This window comes from Canis lupus, chromosome 38, assembly GCF_048164855.1.
Source record: "Canis lupus baileyi chromosome 38, mCanLup2.hap1, whole genome shotgun sequence".
NCBI classification, from domain to species: domain Eukaryota; kingdom Metazoa; phylum Chordata; class Mammalia; order Carnivora; family Canidae; genus Canis; species Canis lupus.
This window is the reverse complement of record NC_132875.1, coordinates 12,339,663-12,356,815: the sequence shown is the minus strand read 5'-3', so window position 1 is coordinate 12,356,815 and position 17,153 is coordinate 12,339,663. Positions and strand designations below refer to the sequence as shown.

Genomic DNA, 17,153 nt, shown 5'->3' with positions numbered 1-17,153 from the left:
ACTATATAAATCTATTTCACAGCTATGCCATATAATATGTTTTGATTATATTTCCTTTCTTGAATATTTTGCCTTTAATTAGTTTTGAAGGAATCTCTTAGATATTTCTAGGAATCAAAACTCTCCAATAGAAATATACTCAAGAAAAAAATAGGAAATATACTCAATAAATCTGTTTCTTTTTCCTTCTACCAAATAGGTTAACTCAGAGGAGGATCAAACCCTTGATCCTCCCATTCTGATTTGAGCCAGTTGATCTAGCTATATTCTAGGTCAGAACAAAAGACTTAATAGGCTTCACAACAGATAATCACTCAAAGGGATAGAACATTTGATCTAGTAGCTTTGGCTGGTTTATTTAGAAAAAAAGGATATGTAAATCATGGTGATTTGTGCAGGTGACTATCTTATTTCCAAAATAAGAGATATTAATAAATAGTAAAAGAAGAAAAGCATCATATTAGTATATAAAAGAAGTGACTACAAATTTGGAAAGATGATCCTGAAGCCAAAAGAGTGCAATGTATTATAGCAGTCATGTGGGCCATCTGCACAGCTCTCAGTAATTGTCCTGTTTACTGGCATACCTACCACCCCGCTCCTACCTTAAGGACTGGTCCCTGGAAGTCATGCTTCTTTTTAGTGATCCTGACACTCTTGGCCATAGCGAATTGCCTTAGGCACAGCCACCCTAACAAAACTGAGTCCATTAGAATTTCTTTCTTGGAATTGTAACCAGAAAGTAGGTAATTAAGTCTTTCTGTATTGCCAGAACAGTAATGAGGTAGACATTTAACCATGTAGAGAGGGAGACAGAAGCAGAGTGTGTTCTTCTAAAGAGAGAGAGAATATGGTAATGATTAAATGATTGAATTAATGGATATGTACCAATGGGAGATTTCTAGTACCTAAATCCTGACTGCATCACTCCATATCAGGTTTAATGGGACAGTCAGTGATAATATAGCCCCCATATATGTTGAAACTGGTTCAAATTATTTTCTGATACTTATATCTCAAGAAGAATTAACTCTTCATCAACTCCATCTCATCCCTTTGGATTTATTTGTCCCACTGACCAATGTAAAAGGAAAGGCATGGCTCAACTCTCCTAAGCTGGATTCTTTGTCATGGCAAATAGGACTTCCATCCTATCCATTTCTGGCAAACGAATCTCCCTTTTGCTTGGTCCCTTGTTCCTTTTCACAGGCTCAGATAACTCAGAGCTGGTTGTATAGACAGATCAACCATTAGCACAGCTGTTAAGTAACTAATGAACATGTATATTTATCATGATATTATGATGGCTTTATTATACAGAAAGTATATTACTTTAGTAGATCATACAAAGGCAAGGAGAAAGCTATAGATAGGGTCCATCTTCCGGTTGGCAAACCCATAAAAAAGATGGGTACAGTGAGACTAAACAGTAGTCTCTTTTGCCAATTTGGTGGCATTTAAAAATAATTCTAGATAATCCTATATGGTGCCAGAACATATAGACCATTTAGTAAAAATATTTGGTCATATTTATTCAGAAAATCAGTTCATCATCTGAATATTTGGCATGGTATACATAATTAACCCAAGTTTTCCTTTCTCTGGGAAGCAAACTTTATCCTTGCTTTTATTAGTTTAGATTTTGTTCAGTTATAGGAAGGGGGTTTACTTCAAGTTGAGAAGTTAAATATAAGTTAGTCTCAATTATAAAATGTCTGATTGACTGGGATTCCTCTAAAGGGTCATCCCAAATATAACACCACAGATACACCAAATAATCTTGAGCATATTAAATAGTTATATCTGCATTTGATGACAATATAAGTACAATAATGTTGTTGGAAGTAAATTTTTTAGAAGTCCCAACCTCAAAACAAAGAGGAATCATCTGATATGGGATAATGAAAGGAAAGTCACCGTGCACTGAACATGTAACACATTTCTTTCTTACCTGGTTGACACTGATTACACCTTCTTCCTTGCCGATTAGGTAAACACAGGCACTGGCCACTGATTGGGTCACAAATGGTGCCCGGTAATGTCCCCAAGGAGTCACACTCACACATCTGGCAGCCTTGAAAATTGCCACTGGTCAAATTGTACCTGTGAGGCACACACTGATTACAGTGAAGACCTGTTACTCCTAATTTGCAAGGACATTGTCCTGTTGATTTGTCACACAGCAGAGAGCCATTTACTGTCCCAGTCTTATCACAGTTACAAGGCAGACAGAGGAAAGAATCATTTTGCTGGAGGTAGAAGTAGCCCTCCAAACATTCATTGCACTGTCTCCCTCCAACACTGGGCTTGCACATGCACTGCCCTGTCTTGGCGTCACAGACGGTCCCAGAGAGAGATCCAGCCATGTCACAGTCACAGGCCTTACAACTGGTGATGTCCAACCCGTAGAAGTGTTCTCTGCACGTGTCACACTGAAGTCCTTTGGCTTCTTTCTTGCACTCACACTGCCCAGAAAGCGGATTGCAGAGTTTGCTCACTGAGCCATGGAGGTTGCACTGGCAGGGCTCACATCCGTCATCATTAAAACTTCGGAGAAATTTATATCCAAAATTGCAATGATCGCATCTAAGCCCTGAAGATAAAATTTGTTTAAAAAAGTGAAAATGTTAATTTATTCGCGCTTTCAAGACAAACAATGCTGCTGCCAACGTTTAAGGCAGACACAAAATGTTAAGTGTTTTCTCCCGGGCGCTGCCATAGAGACCTGGTCATATACTCAAAATACATTAATGGTACTTACTTTGGCAGTCATATATAACTTTATTTCTGTGACATGCCTTATGAAATTTTATTACTTAACATATAGAGAAATGCTTACTGCAAATGTTGCTTCCGTTTTATATACTGAAGCTCTTTAACAAATATTACAACTATTATTTTTAATTATTTTATGTTAACAAAATGCTCGTGCAAGAGACAATGAAATTTTCAAAGCTACATTGAAGAATTACATATTACCACATTAGTTATTTTCCCGGAAATCAGATGATCCTACAATGTTTAATAAAATGTTAAGCTGATAGCTATTTTTGTGTAATAATATCTATACTTCCGAATATCACACCTTTAATAATTAATATAAATAAAACTTATCCGGAGCAATTTTTGTTTCAATGCTTTTATGTGCCCCTATATTTTATTATTTTCAATTAATATAAATTATGCTCTCCTTGGCTCATAAAGCAATCACATCGCTTGTCGTATTGTGTGATTCAGGACATTCCTCTTTAAACACTAAGTAAATTCTGGTGTTGCATTACTTCTATTTAAAGGAGTACATATATACATTTCACAAACAGAGAAAAATGTTTTATCACCTAAACTTAAATCTCTGACAACTTAGGTTAGTTTCAGAGAGAGTATTAAAAGGAAAGAGTATAAAACAAAAATTTTTGAATAGTAAAGGTTAAGATGCAAAATGCTTCCTTTAGACAGTTTCTGCATATCTGTGGGTTTAAATAACTGACTACGTGGGGTTGAATCAATGGAAACATTTATTTCAAGCTATGATCGCAATAAAAAAAAATTAGTCCTAAAATAACAGTCAAAAACACACTCAGGAACTCAGATGTAGAAAAGCATTTCTTAAACTGGAAGGAAATGCATAATATATATGTATATATATGGATAAAAATTCAAGAACTCCAATGGAAGGCAAGTTCTTTAACAGTGATGAATGACTCACCTAAGGCATATCATTTAATTTCAATAAGGAAAATAAAAAAGGACCACTATTGCTGCAAATTTTAAAAATAACTGTATTGTTAACAAGAATTATGACTCATTTTGAACTATTAAAATTGGTCTACATGGATTCATATCATATCAGTTTTAAAAATATGCGCAGTGCTTATTTGAATATGCCATACATATTCCTGACAGGCAATCTATTCCTAACGATACTCAGGAAGGCCTACAGGGCATCACATTCGGTGTTAACAAGTGCAGGCGAGTTAGCACACTTGGCATTTAATTCACATTCTTCTCCCTTTTTATTCTAGATGAATGACCTACTTTAATAAAATTATTGGTGCTAATGTATTTTACTGGTGATAGAATCATTAGTAAGATTTAACAGTTTTGTTAACTCTCACAGTTTGCTTTCTGAAGCGTATACAACATACACTGGTATTTTCAGCTTTTTTTCTTATTAACAAGGTAAAATTGAATGAGGGCATTTGCTAATCTTGTTAAGAAAAGAAATGAATTTATACACATATCGAGTTTACATTTTTATTAAAAATGCTGGATGTACAGAAATAACTCTAGAAATAATATCACAATGATGATTTAATCTTCAAAAATATATGTATTTATGTTTTTCTGCATAAAACTATCTGGATCAACAAAAACCATAAATGGCAGGGAGGTCATAACAAATTCTAAGTAAAGGGTAAATTTTGATTTACCCTCTTTTCTTAAGCTCTGGGATTTAAGCATCACAGGAAAGATTTCATTGATACAGAAAAATAAACATTTCATTGTCTTTAACATCTCTCCTTCAATTTTGTTTTCAGATCATGAATTTAAAACATATATCATATTAAGGAACAAAGGATGACAGAGATTGAATTCAAAGGTCTTGGAATTCATTTAGCATCACAGATAGCACTTATAAAGAGATACGTTGCTCTTTACAAGTTACATATTCTTTTTCTCCAAAAAGTTAGTTTATGTAAGCTTGAAATGCATAAAGGCAGGCTGTGTTAAAGGTTTTGATGTAATCTTTCTTTAAACCAGGGAAATCTTGTGTACTATCATTAGCCATGTCGCTATTTTTTTTATTAAACTAAAATGAAATGCTTGTCTGGTTGAATTGTATAAAGTGAGGTATGGATATCTACCTATAGAAAAGATAAAGAATTAGCTCCAGAGTTATTGTACAGAAATGAAAATGTTCTTCAGAATATGTTCATCTGTATGTGTATATATATGTGTATGCATTTGTGTGTGTGTGACTGCCAGGCATGTTTTCATTATTATAAGGTTCAGGTTAGTGTTAGAAAAACCACGGAAGACTTGGTGTCTTGAATGACAATAGAAAGGCAAAGGTCTTTTTTAAACTTCCTATGTGAACCAAGACATGTTCAGTTAAAATACAAGACTCACTTCATCAGGAAACTTTCCTCTCATAATATTCTCATATATCAACATTTCAAAGTGCATTATGTACATAGTGCATTTTGGGCACTTGATAAATTTTGTCCTTATGTGGCCGTGGTTCCCCTCAAAAATGCTGGATGTAATAAATTGCTATAATCAAATCTAATTTCTGAAAAATACCTGTGGGAGTAACAAACAAAAAAGCAGGTCTTGTATAAAAAAAATGATAAATAACACCGAAGGTAGCTGTTTATTATAATCAGCTTGGCACTGAATTACAAAATTAAAATTATGTGGCCTTTTATAACTAACCCTACCAATATACATGATCTGTGGAATTATGTTGACTTATTTTGCATTTCATAGGAACAGTTCAAAGAAATATAATAGAAAAAAAATGGAAAGATTTATCACAAAGGACCCTGTAGCACAGAATATTTTGAAAAAATCCATTTATTTTGGTCTATTAAGAAAACTAGCATGGAAATGATTTGCTTAGAACTCATTAAGTGTAAAACATTTTGAAAAAGTGCTAATTTTCTAAAAGAAACATCTATGCAGTAAGCAAATTATATTTTTCTATGACTTATTAGTACGGGACCATGTGAACTAATGCATCTGCAGAATAAAGAAACTTCTAAAGGGTTGATTAAACTAAGCTTCAAGCTGTAGTTTGATAGAATTATTAATTTAATCATTTTTAGACAGTTAATTTCATCCAAATTGTTTTTTTTTTTTTCCAGCTTGCCTTGAGCCAGGAAATTTGCTTTACTCTCCAGTTAAGAAATCAAATAGAGAATTTTATTTCAGATGGTAATAGAGATGTGACTGTAAACTTTTGCATTACACATACCAATAACATTTGCTTTGCACTTGCACTGGCCTGAATTTTGGTGACAGGTAATATCTCCATCCACTGTCCCAGAGGTACTGCAGTTACAGGCACTGCAGCCATCAGGATCCGACTCTTGTAGATTGTAGAATCCATTTTGGCACTGATTGCACTGTCTGCCAGACACATGTCTCTTACAATTACACTGGCCTCCAATCTAGAGAAGATACAACATTTTGTAGAATGATGAACGTATCTATTTTTAGATAATTTGCTCATTAGGTACAAGACAGGAAGGGAGGGAGGAAAAAACTTTAAACAGACAAGAAGGTAATAAGGTACTTTTCCTCCTGACACAAAACATGGAAAGCTTCAGCAGGGTGAAGATATAGAACCGAGTGAAAATAAACCCCAAAGAAGTCAGCAGCATGTGACTAAAAGTGAAAGGTGGAATTAAGCACTAAAGCACCAGAGAGAAAAAGCAAAATATAGTCATGTGGAGATTGAAAATAGAAAAGAGCCAGCAGTTAATTTGGTCTCACGCTTTTACCTCTCTGTTTTGCTCCCCCTCACCTACTATCCCGTTGACCCAAACTTGCTTGATCCATGCCAGGTACTTAAATTAAGGACAGATCTTTCTACGGGAATATCATCCTGTCAAGGTCTTTACAATGTTTAAAATAAAGTTCTTTGTTAATAGAACCATTTGTGCCTCCGGATACGAACCCTGATGACTCTAACAACAACAACAAAAATTCTGCTTTTAGGAATATTTCAGCATATTTATGGTTCATTTGTAACATGACTTAGTCACTTTTGGTATATTTAGCTGATTTATAGTGCGGTAGAAAATGCAAAAATAGTTATTTGTTTCAGAGTACTGTCAAGTAAAAGAACAGCTGAAAAAGGAGCATTCTTCTCAAACTACTGTTTGAAAATGAAATATACAGAATATATAATGCTTATCTACTATACATAAATAATACTATGTTCATTAAAAAGAGATAATTAAGAGCCTAAACTTTTCAGAAGGGAACATGTGCATATAAAACATGAAAAATATGAGAAATTTAAAAATAACTTAGGACTTGAAAAAGAGATGCCAATGTAGACATCAAATCAAATCTCCTAGAAAGTCACTGGCATTTCTCCCCCTGATTTCCTTTCACACGAACTAAATCTAGCTCTCCACAACTGGTGGCAGGGTTGTCACAAAGGAAAGTAACCTACATGTAGAAAGGTATGGCTTGATTTACCTTTAATCGCAGGTGTACTCAAAAATATCAGGTTGGGATTCAGTTACAAAGATGTAGAGAAGGTTTTTTAATTAAGGAATTTTAAGAAATCTATCACTGCCTCATTTTCCTCATCTGAGTTATAGGGAATACACTGGAATCATTATTTAAGGCTAAAATAATTTATATGAAAATGTTTAATACTCTGAAAAATAGAAGTGTATACATGCACCAAGTGTGATTGTACATAATAATGAACCTTGGGCAGCCTCAGTGGCTTGTGGTTTAGTGCTGCCTTCAGCCCGGGGAGTGATCTTGGAGGCCCCGGGATCAAGTTCTGCGACAGTCTCCCTGCATGGAGCCTGCATCCTTCTGCCTGTGTCTCTGCCTCTTCCTCTCTCTCTCACTCTCCCTCTCTCTCTCTCATGAATAAATAAATAAATAAATCTTAAAAGATAACAATGAACCTCAATATCAAGGATATATATATATAGGTCCATAAAGATATGCAAAGACCATGAATTATCTCTTTGTACCCAGCTACGTTCCCTGTCTCCACTTTCACTGAGTCCCATGGAATCCAGATCATTACTCAAGACAGAGATTTGATTTGGTCTGCAAAAATATATGGCATTTATTGATGGGTATGTGTTTTATATAGTCACAAAAATCTAATAGATCTCTGATTACACGCTCTCCTTCAAATAAGATAAAACAATTTTACTACCATTTCCAGAACCTACAAGTTTGTATAATACATATAAATTATACTTTCTTTAAGTAAGCTATTCCTTAAAATGTAGTTTAATAGTAAGTGATAAAAGTTCTTTAATTTTTTTAAAAGTTTTCATTTTAATCAGTTTCTCAAAATTCACCTGAAAGTACAAATTTACTTCTACACGACTCAGCTTCATTTATTTTTTAATATTTATTTATTTTTATTTTAGAGAGAGAGAAGCATGCACATGGAGGGGCAGAGGGAGAAGGAGAGAGAAGCCTCAAGCAGACTCTCCGCTGAGTGCAGAGAGCCCAATGTGGGGCTGGATCCCAGGACCCTGAAATCACGACCTGAGCCAAAATCAGGAGTCAGATGCTCAACTGACTGAGCCACCCAGGCACCCTCAGCTTCATTTACATGATGGCATTTAAATCTACTTATATGCTAAAACCAATTCTGTCCACCAAGAAGCAGAGAGAAGGGTGTGCTTCTCCCCTTTAAAAATACATTTCTAAAAAGTCAGATACCACACTTTTCTGTTTCTATGCTTTTGGGTAGAATACTTTTACACTAACCCAGTTAAACAATATAGCCCTGAATAAGTCTCAGGATGAAAGGCACAACAGTAGGGACTATAGTTCATGATATTATAATAGTATTGAATGGTAACAGGTAGTAGCTAAATTTGTGGTGAGCACAGCATAATGTAGATAGTTGCCAAATCACTATGCCATACACATGAAACTAATATAACATTGAATGCCAAGTACACCTCAATATAAATACATAAATACATACATACATGCATACATACACACACTCCTATAATTATTATCCCCAGGAAGAAAAGTTGTATTCACTTAAAAACACAAAAAACAAAAAGTCTTAAGAAAGAAACAATATAAGAAGGAAGTAATACAATAGGAAAAATAAAAATCTCAAGAAGAAGATTGAAAGAGAAAGTTGAGAAAACTCTTAAAACTAAAAAGGATAGAGATGAAAAACAAAACAAAAATAGAGCATTTCCAGAAGGACAAAAGTAGAAAAAAATGAGAGATGAAATTGCCAAAGAATTAATACAAAATAAGTATTTTTCCAGACATTAAGCAACAGTTTAAAAGGGCTCACTATATGCTAGCAAAATTAATGGGTTGGGGGGGAATAATATACATATAATCCCATAAAACGTTCAAATAGCAGAAATAAGCAAAAGGTACAAAAATTTCCAGCCAAACAATAAATCCCATATAAAAGAAATATAGAATATCACTGCAGTGTTCTATAATATCATTGTAACTCAGAACATTATATCATAACTTCCAAATTATGAGTAAAATTATTTTCCAATCTTGAATTCAATACCAGGCCAAACTATTTGTTACCAATGCAGAAAAAAAAAGTCATTTTTCAGATTTGGAAGGATTTAAAAAACATAACTCCCTCTCTCAGGAAGCTAATGGGAGATATGATTCCACAGATAAAATAATAAACAATAGCAATGACAATGCAAGGCATGGGATCAAGGAGATGAAGATTCAGAAGCATGTGGAAAGTCTCAGGCTAATAGCTGAATAGGAGGCCCAAACAGCCACTGGTCCAGATTAGATCCAAAGAATGGAACATTCAGAGAAGGAGGTGGGGCTGTACAGATGGAATAATTTTACTTGGACATATTTAAAAATTAAAAAATCCTTATAATTATGCATGTAGCAAAGATGTCAGCATTTTGAGGGATAATTAGGGACAGATGTGTAGAAAGCTAAATGGATATAAGCAAAGGAATTATTCAATATTAAATTATTGTATCATTATTACATTATTAAATATAGGCAGAATAAAAGATGATGGATATTTTTGAAGATAGAGTCAACATGGTTTGCTGGTGAGTTATAGATAGCTGCTAAGAGAAAGACGATTCAAAAATGATATCATAGCTTTTGACATGAACAACTGGAAGGATAGAGTTGCCATTAATTAAGATGGGAAAGGCTATGAATGAAGCAGATTTGGAGGGAACCAGAAGATCCTTTTGGGACACATTTGAGATATCTGTTAGTCTTTAATTGAGATATTGAGTCTTAAATTGAAAATATTGTGGAATTCACTTCAGCATTGCCTGTGTATTGACAACATTTGATATTAAGTATCATCAAGTGAACAAATATGGATAGAGGAAAGATCCATAAAGAGGGTTGTGGAGATAAATAAGTATCAAAAGAGTTTTGAAATGGAAAAAATAACATTATGTTTATTTGCTTAAAGGGAGGACAAAGCACAGGCATCCACATTGATAATATAACGCAAGGGAAGGAAAAGTCAAGTACAGGCCCCAACTTACCAGGTAGTATGGCCTCTTCTTTGGGAAGTTGGTGTCTGCCATTTCTAGCCTTTTCCAATACTGAGTTCCTCCTAAGTTAAAGCATGTTTCCCTCTTCTGTTACCCTACAGCATTTGTTGCTCTATTATGCCATCCTACCATTTTCCAGGTCCTAACTTATAATCATCATATGCCTATCTGAAAGTATGTCTTCCCAGTGTACTGTATTGGCCCAGTAATCAAAGGGCCATGACCTTGTGCACATTTCTACCACCCACAGACCCAACAGGATGCCTGACACATAGCAGGTACCCAATAGGTTCATTTTGAGTAAATGAGCCTTTGATTTTCTCAAGCATTCCTTTGCTTATAGCAACATCAGCAACAATTTTTTGAACAGTTAGTTATAATATTGCAGACAGAGCGCTACAATGTTTTGTGTATTTTTTCCTATTTATTATCAAATAATCCTGTGAGGCACTATACTTCCAAAGGAAAATTAAGTGACTTTTCCAAGACCGACCCCAAATGGAAACCAAGGGCTGTATGTATGGCTGCAATCCTGCGTGTTCATGCACTACGCAATTATGCCTTAGAATATAACACTCGCTCCTATTGTGTGTCTCACCTAAATTCCTTAATCATTTGGACGTGGCATAATTACTCTGCTCTCTAAATCTACCTAAATCTTAGTTTATTTGTGTATAAAATGAGCATAATTATATCTACAATCTGTTGTCAGGATTAACTGAGACTATCAAAATAAAAGTATCTAGTATCATCTCTGGATCATAGTGAGTGCTTGGTAAAGGTAAGATATGATGATTACTTTGTATATTTCATACTGGTATTGAACAAATAGTAGACGGTAAATTCATCAAGTGACTAATAGTTAAACTTTATTCACCCTTCTAGAATACCTGATGGATGTGTGGCAGGCAAAAAAGTAAAAAGGCCAATCATTTGCATCCTGCGCAAGGACCCTGAACAGTTTGGATGTTCCTCATCTTCTCTCTTTTATTCATTCCACTCCAGCTACATAGGATCTTTTATGTTCCTTGAACATATTAGGGATGTTCCCACCTCAGGATGCTTGCATAGGATGCCCCCTCTACCTGTGACTCTTCTCCCAGATTTCAACCTAACAAACCTCCTTCTGGTCTATAGTCAAATGTCACCTTCTTCATGAGACCTGTCTTGACTATATATCCCAAATAGCAAGTCCTTTCCCTACAATAGCACTCCCGAGGTGTCCTATACTGTCCAATTTCTTCTATAGCACTTAATTTAATACATAAACTTACTTCTTTTTACATTGCCTGATATTGGCCTTTCTCGTCGACTCCCCAAGCTCCATTACAATGGAAGCCCCACAATAGTAGGAGTTTCAGCCATTTTACCACTTGTGAAATGCATGAGACTTAATTTTACAGAAAAAGAAACCAAATCATAGACAGACAGGTAGGAAGTGGCCTACCTCCCAAATCCATGCTCATGGCCACCATGTTAAATTCACTCTGCTTGTGATAAGTCACAAATCTAATGATAGAAGCAGGAAGTCAAGGTAATGGCATCTCCCCACGAGGAGATGGACAGATGGATGCACAGAGCAGAATCAGGCAAGCATTCCAGTTATCATTTTGTGGATTTCTCTGAATAGCACTGATGTTTGCTAATGGCTGCTATACATTGCCTTGTGATCACACTCAGGACTTCTCCATTTTGGACCATACCACAAAAGCCTGCTGGGCCAGGCTATGTAGCACACAGCCCATTGTGTGACAATATGAACAATGAATTTGACAGGGATATTAGTGACAGTCAAAAAGAGTAAGATTCTGCAATAATTCACCTTTTCAGCTCTCTTCTACATTAACGGATGAAATTCCGTCAGGGTGAATTCAAGGCTTTGGATAATCCATATATAATTTCTTTTGTGTTTAAGAAAATATGAAGTATGATTTCAAAATTAATAAATTGGGTGAACACAGCCAATATTTAGCAGAGGCTCTCTATGTAACAGAGAGTATATTTTAAGTAACTTAAAGCAACACTTTTAAAACAGCAGAAATAGATGTCTTCCTATGTACTCATTTGCCTGGTGGTAGAAAAAAATCTACTGTGCTATAGATTATATGTTCTCACTGAACTCACTAACAGCCAATGAGATAATGTTGATGTTGCCAAGCAGAGTAAGAATTTGAAAAGCAAACTCAAAAGTTTAAGAACAGGAAGTCTATCCTGGAAATTAAGGTGGATTGGAGGGTATTGTTTGAACAAAAAAGAAATACAAATGAGGGCAAAAAAGACATCTTCTAAGCAGTGAGTACATTCTTTAGAAGAGTCTTTTCTTTTATAGAGACTATAGACTTTTCTTTTGTAGAAATTCTTTAACTTGTATTTTCCCTGTTGAGGAACTCATGGATTCACATCATTACTCGATAAATGTTTGCTCACATACAGTATGCACCTTGTAAGTCATATAAGATATTATAAGAGAAATACCTCCCAGTTCCCACCACTTCTTCCCTCAGAATTGCAAACAGTACCCAGCATGAACATATAGAATGATTTCTATGAATATGTTCCTCTCCCCTAACCTATTTAATTAAACTATCAAATTAATTTTCATCCACAGCAATTCTGATCATGATACTCCTGTGGTATTTTGTAGATGTGTTAGATTTAGAGGACACACTTTCTGTAAATAAAATAAATAAAATAAAATAAATAAAATAAAATTTGTTTTGATTTTTATTATCACCAGGTGCTAGCAATTCCAAACAATCCTTGTGATACATTACTCTTCCTCGTTGGGTGGACTGCTTCCACTCCCCTCTCCACACTAGAAACACCACTATGTCACTTCTGTGCTCATGGGTATTCAATAGCTTCCTATTGTTACTGAACAAAGTCCAAATTCCATGATGTTGCCTCAACATGCCTCTCTAGCCCCTCATAATATATGCTACCTCAGTGATAGTCTCAGAGTTTCTATAGGAAGGACTGGATGGAAGCAATCTGGCTAGAAACATTGCACACGGATTTGTTTTGCAGCTATGTTTGCCTTTTCTGTTTTTCATTTTGCACTACGTCTGATCTCTGTTACAATACTGAATAGAAATTGTAAGAAGAGGAATGCCTGAGTGGCTCAGCAGTTGAGCAACTGCTTTCAGCTCAGGGCATGATCCCGGTCCTGGGATCGAGTTCTGCATTGGGCTCCCCACAGGGAGGCTGTTTCCCCCTCTGCCTATGTTTCTGCCTCTCTCTGTGTGTCTCTAATGAATAAATAATAAAATATTTTAAAAAATTGTGAGAGAAAAGGTCCTTGTTCTATTCTTGATCTTAGGGAATGTTTAATGTTTATTGTTAAGTACGATGTTAGCTGAAGATTCTTTCAGATGCTCTTTTCAGTTTAAAGAATTTCTCTTCTATTTATAGAGTGAAGACCACATTTATCATGAAAGTGTTTTGATTTTTTTCAAAAGTTTTTCAACACCTATTGAGATTATTATACGGGATTTAGGAGGTTTATTGCATTAACTGATTTTCAAAAATTAAACCAACCTTGCATTCTTGAAATAAATGCCAATCAATCTTGATGTGTTACCTCATTGCAGGACTGACTTGCTATTATTATTTGGCATCTATGTTAACATGGAATGCTCAAATGGACTTATTTATAAATGGTTTGTCAGGTTATGGGATTATTGTTAGGTAGCCCTCACAAAATGAGTTGGCAAGTGTATACAATTCCTCAGTTTTCTAAAAGTTTATATAGGACTGATAAGATTTATTCCTTTATGTTATCACAGAATTCACCAGTGAAGTCATGTGGGCCTGAAGTTTTCCTTCTTGAAAGAGGAATTTTGAAATTTGAATTGTGATTATAAACTCAATGTTTTTAACTTATGCAAAGTATTCAGATTTTCTATTTCTTCTTTGATTTGTATTAATGTTCTATTTCTTCTCGTGTTAGCTTCATGTTAGCTTCCCATTTTATCAAAGATATCAAATTAGGAGAGAGTTATTCATGTTATCTGGATGTTTGTAGAATATGCTGTGAGGTCCATTTTTTTTTTTAACAATTTCTAATGTTGGCAACTTGCATTTTCTCTTCTTTTTTTTTATTTTCTCTTCTTTTAATTGATGAATTCCTTTTGAAGGAACTTTGAGTTTATTCATTTTCACTACTTTGTGTCCAATTTCTATCTGGCTGATTTTTCAGCTTTCCTTTCCCTCTTTCATCTATTTATTCTGTGTTTCATTAGCTTTGTTTTCCTTTCCCATCATCAGTCTTGTGGTTCAGGAAATAGCTTCACATTGATGCCTGGCTGCTTACCTGATGAACAGTCATTTTATCATTCATTTCTACTTGTTTAGGGCCTCTTTTCTGGTTTTCTAAGAGACTTACATTACCCATAACAAACTGAGTTTGGATAAGTACAGGAAAAGCTGAGTTAGTGCAGTTGAGCAATATGGTGAATAGGTGAAAAGTGGAAGGAAAGATAGGCTTTGATGAATAAAGTAGTTTGAAAAAGGAGGTGAAATGGGTACCATGACATAAGATGGCAAATAACAAGAGCTTTCTTGGGCTTGCCTTTTTCCCATATATTCTATACATTTACGTTAGGCAATAAAAGTTGAAACAGACCCCAGATGAATCAGGAGCAATGATTATATGTCCACAGAATCCTTAAGCTTTTCCAAATCCTAACATACCAACAGAATTAAATAGCAAAATAAAAAAAAAGTCATGAATATTTATAACAAAACTAGGTGACCAGCTATCCTGAGATACCTCCAAAAATGTAGCAAATGGGAACAAACCATCAATAGTCACAAGACCTGCATGGTATCACTATCTGTGGGGGAGAAAGCAGAGAGAAGTCACAGAGCATATAACTTCTGGAGGACCTAAAAACTAGAGAACCCAAGATGTAGTGCACCAATTTGAGAATGGGCAATTGAATCAGAAAAGGATTTCATTGACCCAGCAGCAGTAATTGCAAGAGATCTGCCGTGGGAATTAAAGTCTGGAGTAATCCAGTTTCCATGAGCTTTCAAAACAGACTAACCTGGACACACTTCTATGGCAAAGCCCCACACTTAGGAGAAATTAATGAGAGTGGGCAGGCACAACTGACAGTTAAAGCAATACACACCTAAAGAACAGAAATCCTAAAGTCAAGATGGGTTTGTCATTGGCAATGAAAAAAAAATAAATCTTTACAAAGTTTCTTTTAAAATAATGATAGTAAACAAGGCATTTCAGGCAAGATCAATTTAATTCATTGGTTTCTGTTTCTGTTATTCACTATTATGTACATCTTGACTAGCACAGCGCCTGGTACATCATAGCATGCCTAAGAAATATGTTAATTGATTAAGTAAATCAATTAAAGTCAGTTGTTATGTAACTGAAATGTATCTAGGAAATACTGTCAAATATAACAGGAGTTTTAAAAACACTTTCTACTCAATTTTGGTAGAGAATTATAGACTACATGCTCCAAATTCTTCTTCACTCACGTAAAAAAACCTATATATTCATAGTTTTCAAAATATTCATCTCAATCAAGCAATAGCATTTTAAATACTGAAATTTTTGGAATATACAAATCTACAACATATATTTAGGATATCCCAAAGTTGAATTTTTTGATTATCCACAACCAGATAACTCAGACCTATAGAATTAAAAATCCCTGAAGGTTGAGCCCAGGAATCAGGAATCTTCATTTTTTAAAAAGTTTCACTGGTTAAAAAAAAAAAAAAAAAAAAAAAAAAAAGTTGCACTGGTGATTCTTATGAACACTAAGATTTAAGAATTAGTGCTTTAAGTACTTGCTACCTATTCTATCACTGCTCTAAGTCAAGTACTCCTTGGGATTCAGTCTCTTTTTTCTCCTGAGTTAATCATGCATCTCATTAAATTATTGACAGGTCCATCACCAAGCATCAAAGAAACACCATCTTCCTGAGCTGAGTCAATACTGAAGTATTCATACTACTAATCATCTGAATGTAAATTCTGATAATATACTAATTTTAGCAATTTTTAAAAAGCATTTATGAAACATCTAATCATTTGCAGCATTTCTGGTGCTTTTAGGGAAAAACACATCTATCTATCTATCTATCTATCTATCTATCTATCTATCTATCTATCTCCATCCATCTACCATCTGTCTATCAATCAATCTTTACACAGTATATTTTCCCTGCTAGGAGCTAGCTCAGCCCTGATATGTGGACCCTAAAAACTACTCATATTTCTGGTATAGATACATCTTTCCTTAAGCTTCTGATTCTCTTAAGAAGAAATGTCCACATTAATATAATAGGCTACCTTTGTAAGATACTCATTCCAGTTCAAAAATAAATAAATGAATCTGCGGTGGTTTCTGCCACATATAAATATCACGAATTAGAGAATGCCAAGTGAATAATGTACATCATAATACTTGTTTCCATTTAAGTGTTTTGTGATACTGCTGTTTATCATCTTGCTCAGCTGTCGAAAATACTCATTTGAAAAGAAAGGCTCCTACATTGGTGTAAAACCAAGATGTGTTTTCTTTTCCATTCTACAATGTCTGTCATTTGTCAGGCTGGTCTATTTCTGTAGCTTCCCTTCCCCTCCAAAAGGCAGTTCCGAGAAACTGCTTTCCAAACTTCCCCACCACAATCTCTAAGGAGTAATGCAAAAAGGTAAAATACTGAAGCACGCGGAAAGTGATAGTAGGAATGGAATACATTTTTTCTCAATACTTTGAGTGTTCAAGATGGAAAGAGTGTAAAGAGGTTTCCCACACACTATTGTTCCCAGCAATGTTACATACTTGAATGGTTTTAAGAGGAAGTACTATAATTACAATCCTTCTAGTTCTCAAAAGGGTATAATTTCATATTGCATCATCCCCC

The 17,153-nt window shown here is 34.8% G+C and overlaps 1 protein-coding gene across 1 annotated transcript in view; it reads right to left on the bottom strand.

The window, feature by feature from the left end:
- Positions 1-17,153, bottom strand: part of USH2A (usherin) — a 691,295-nt gene that overhangs the window by 559,304 nt on the left and 114,838 nt on the right. The window contains exons 11-12 of the mRNA XM_072814508.1: positions 5,978-6,173; positions 1,952-2,593 (exon numbers count right to left, since the gene is read on the bottom strand). Of these exons, the coding sequence (XP_072670609.1) occupies positions 1,952-2,593; positions 5,978-6,173 (838 nt within the window). The remainder of the gene's footprint in view (positions 1-1,951; positions 2,594-5,977; positions 6,174-17,153) is intronic.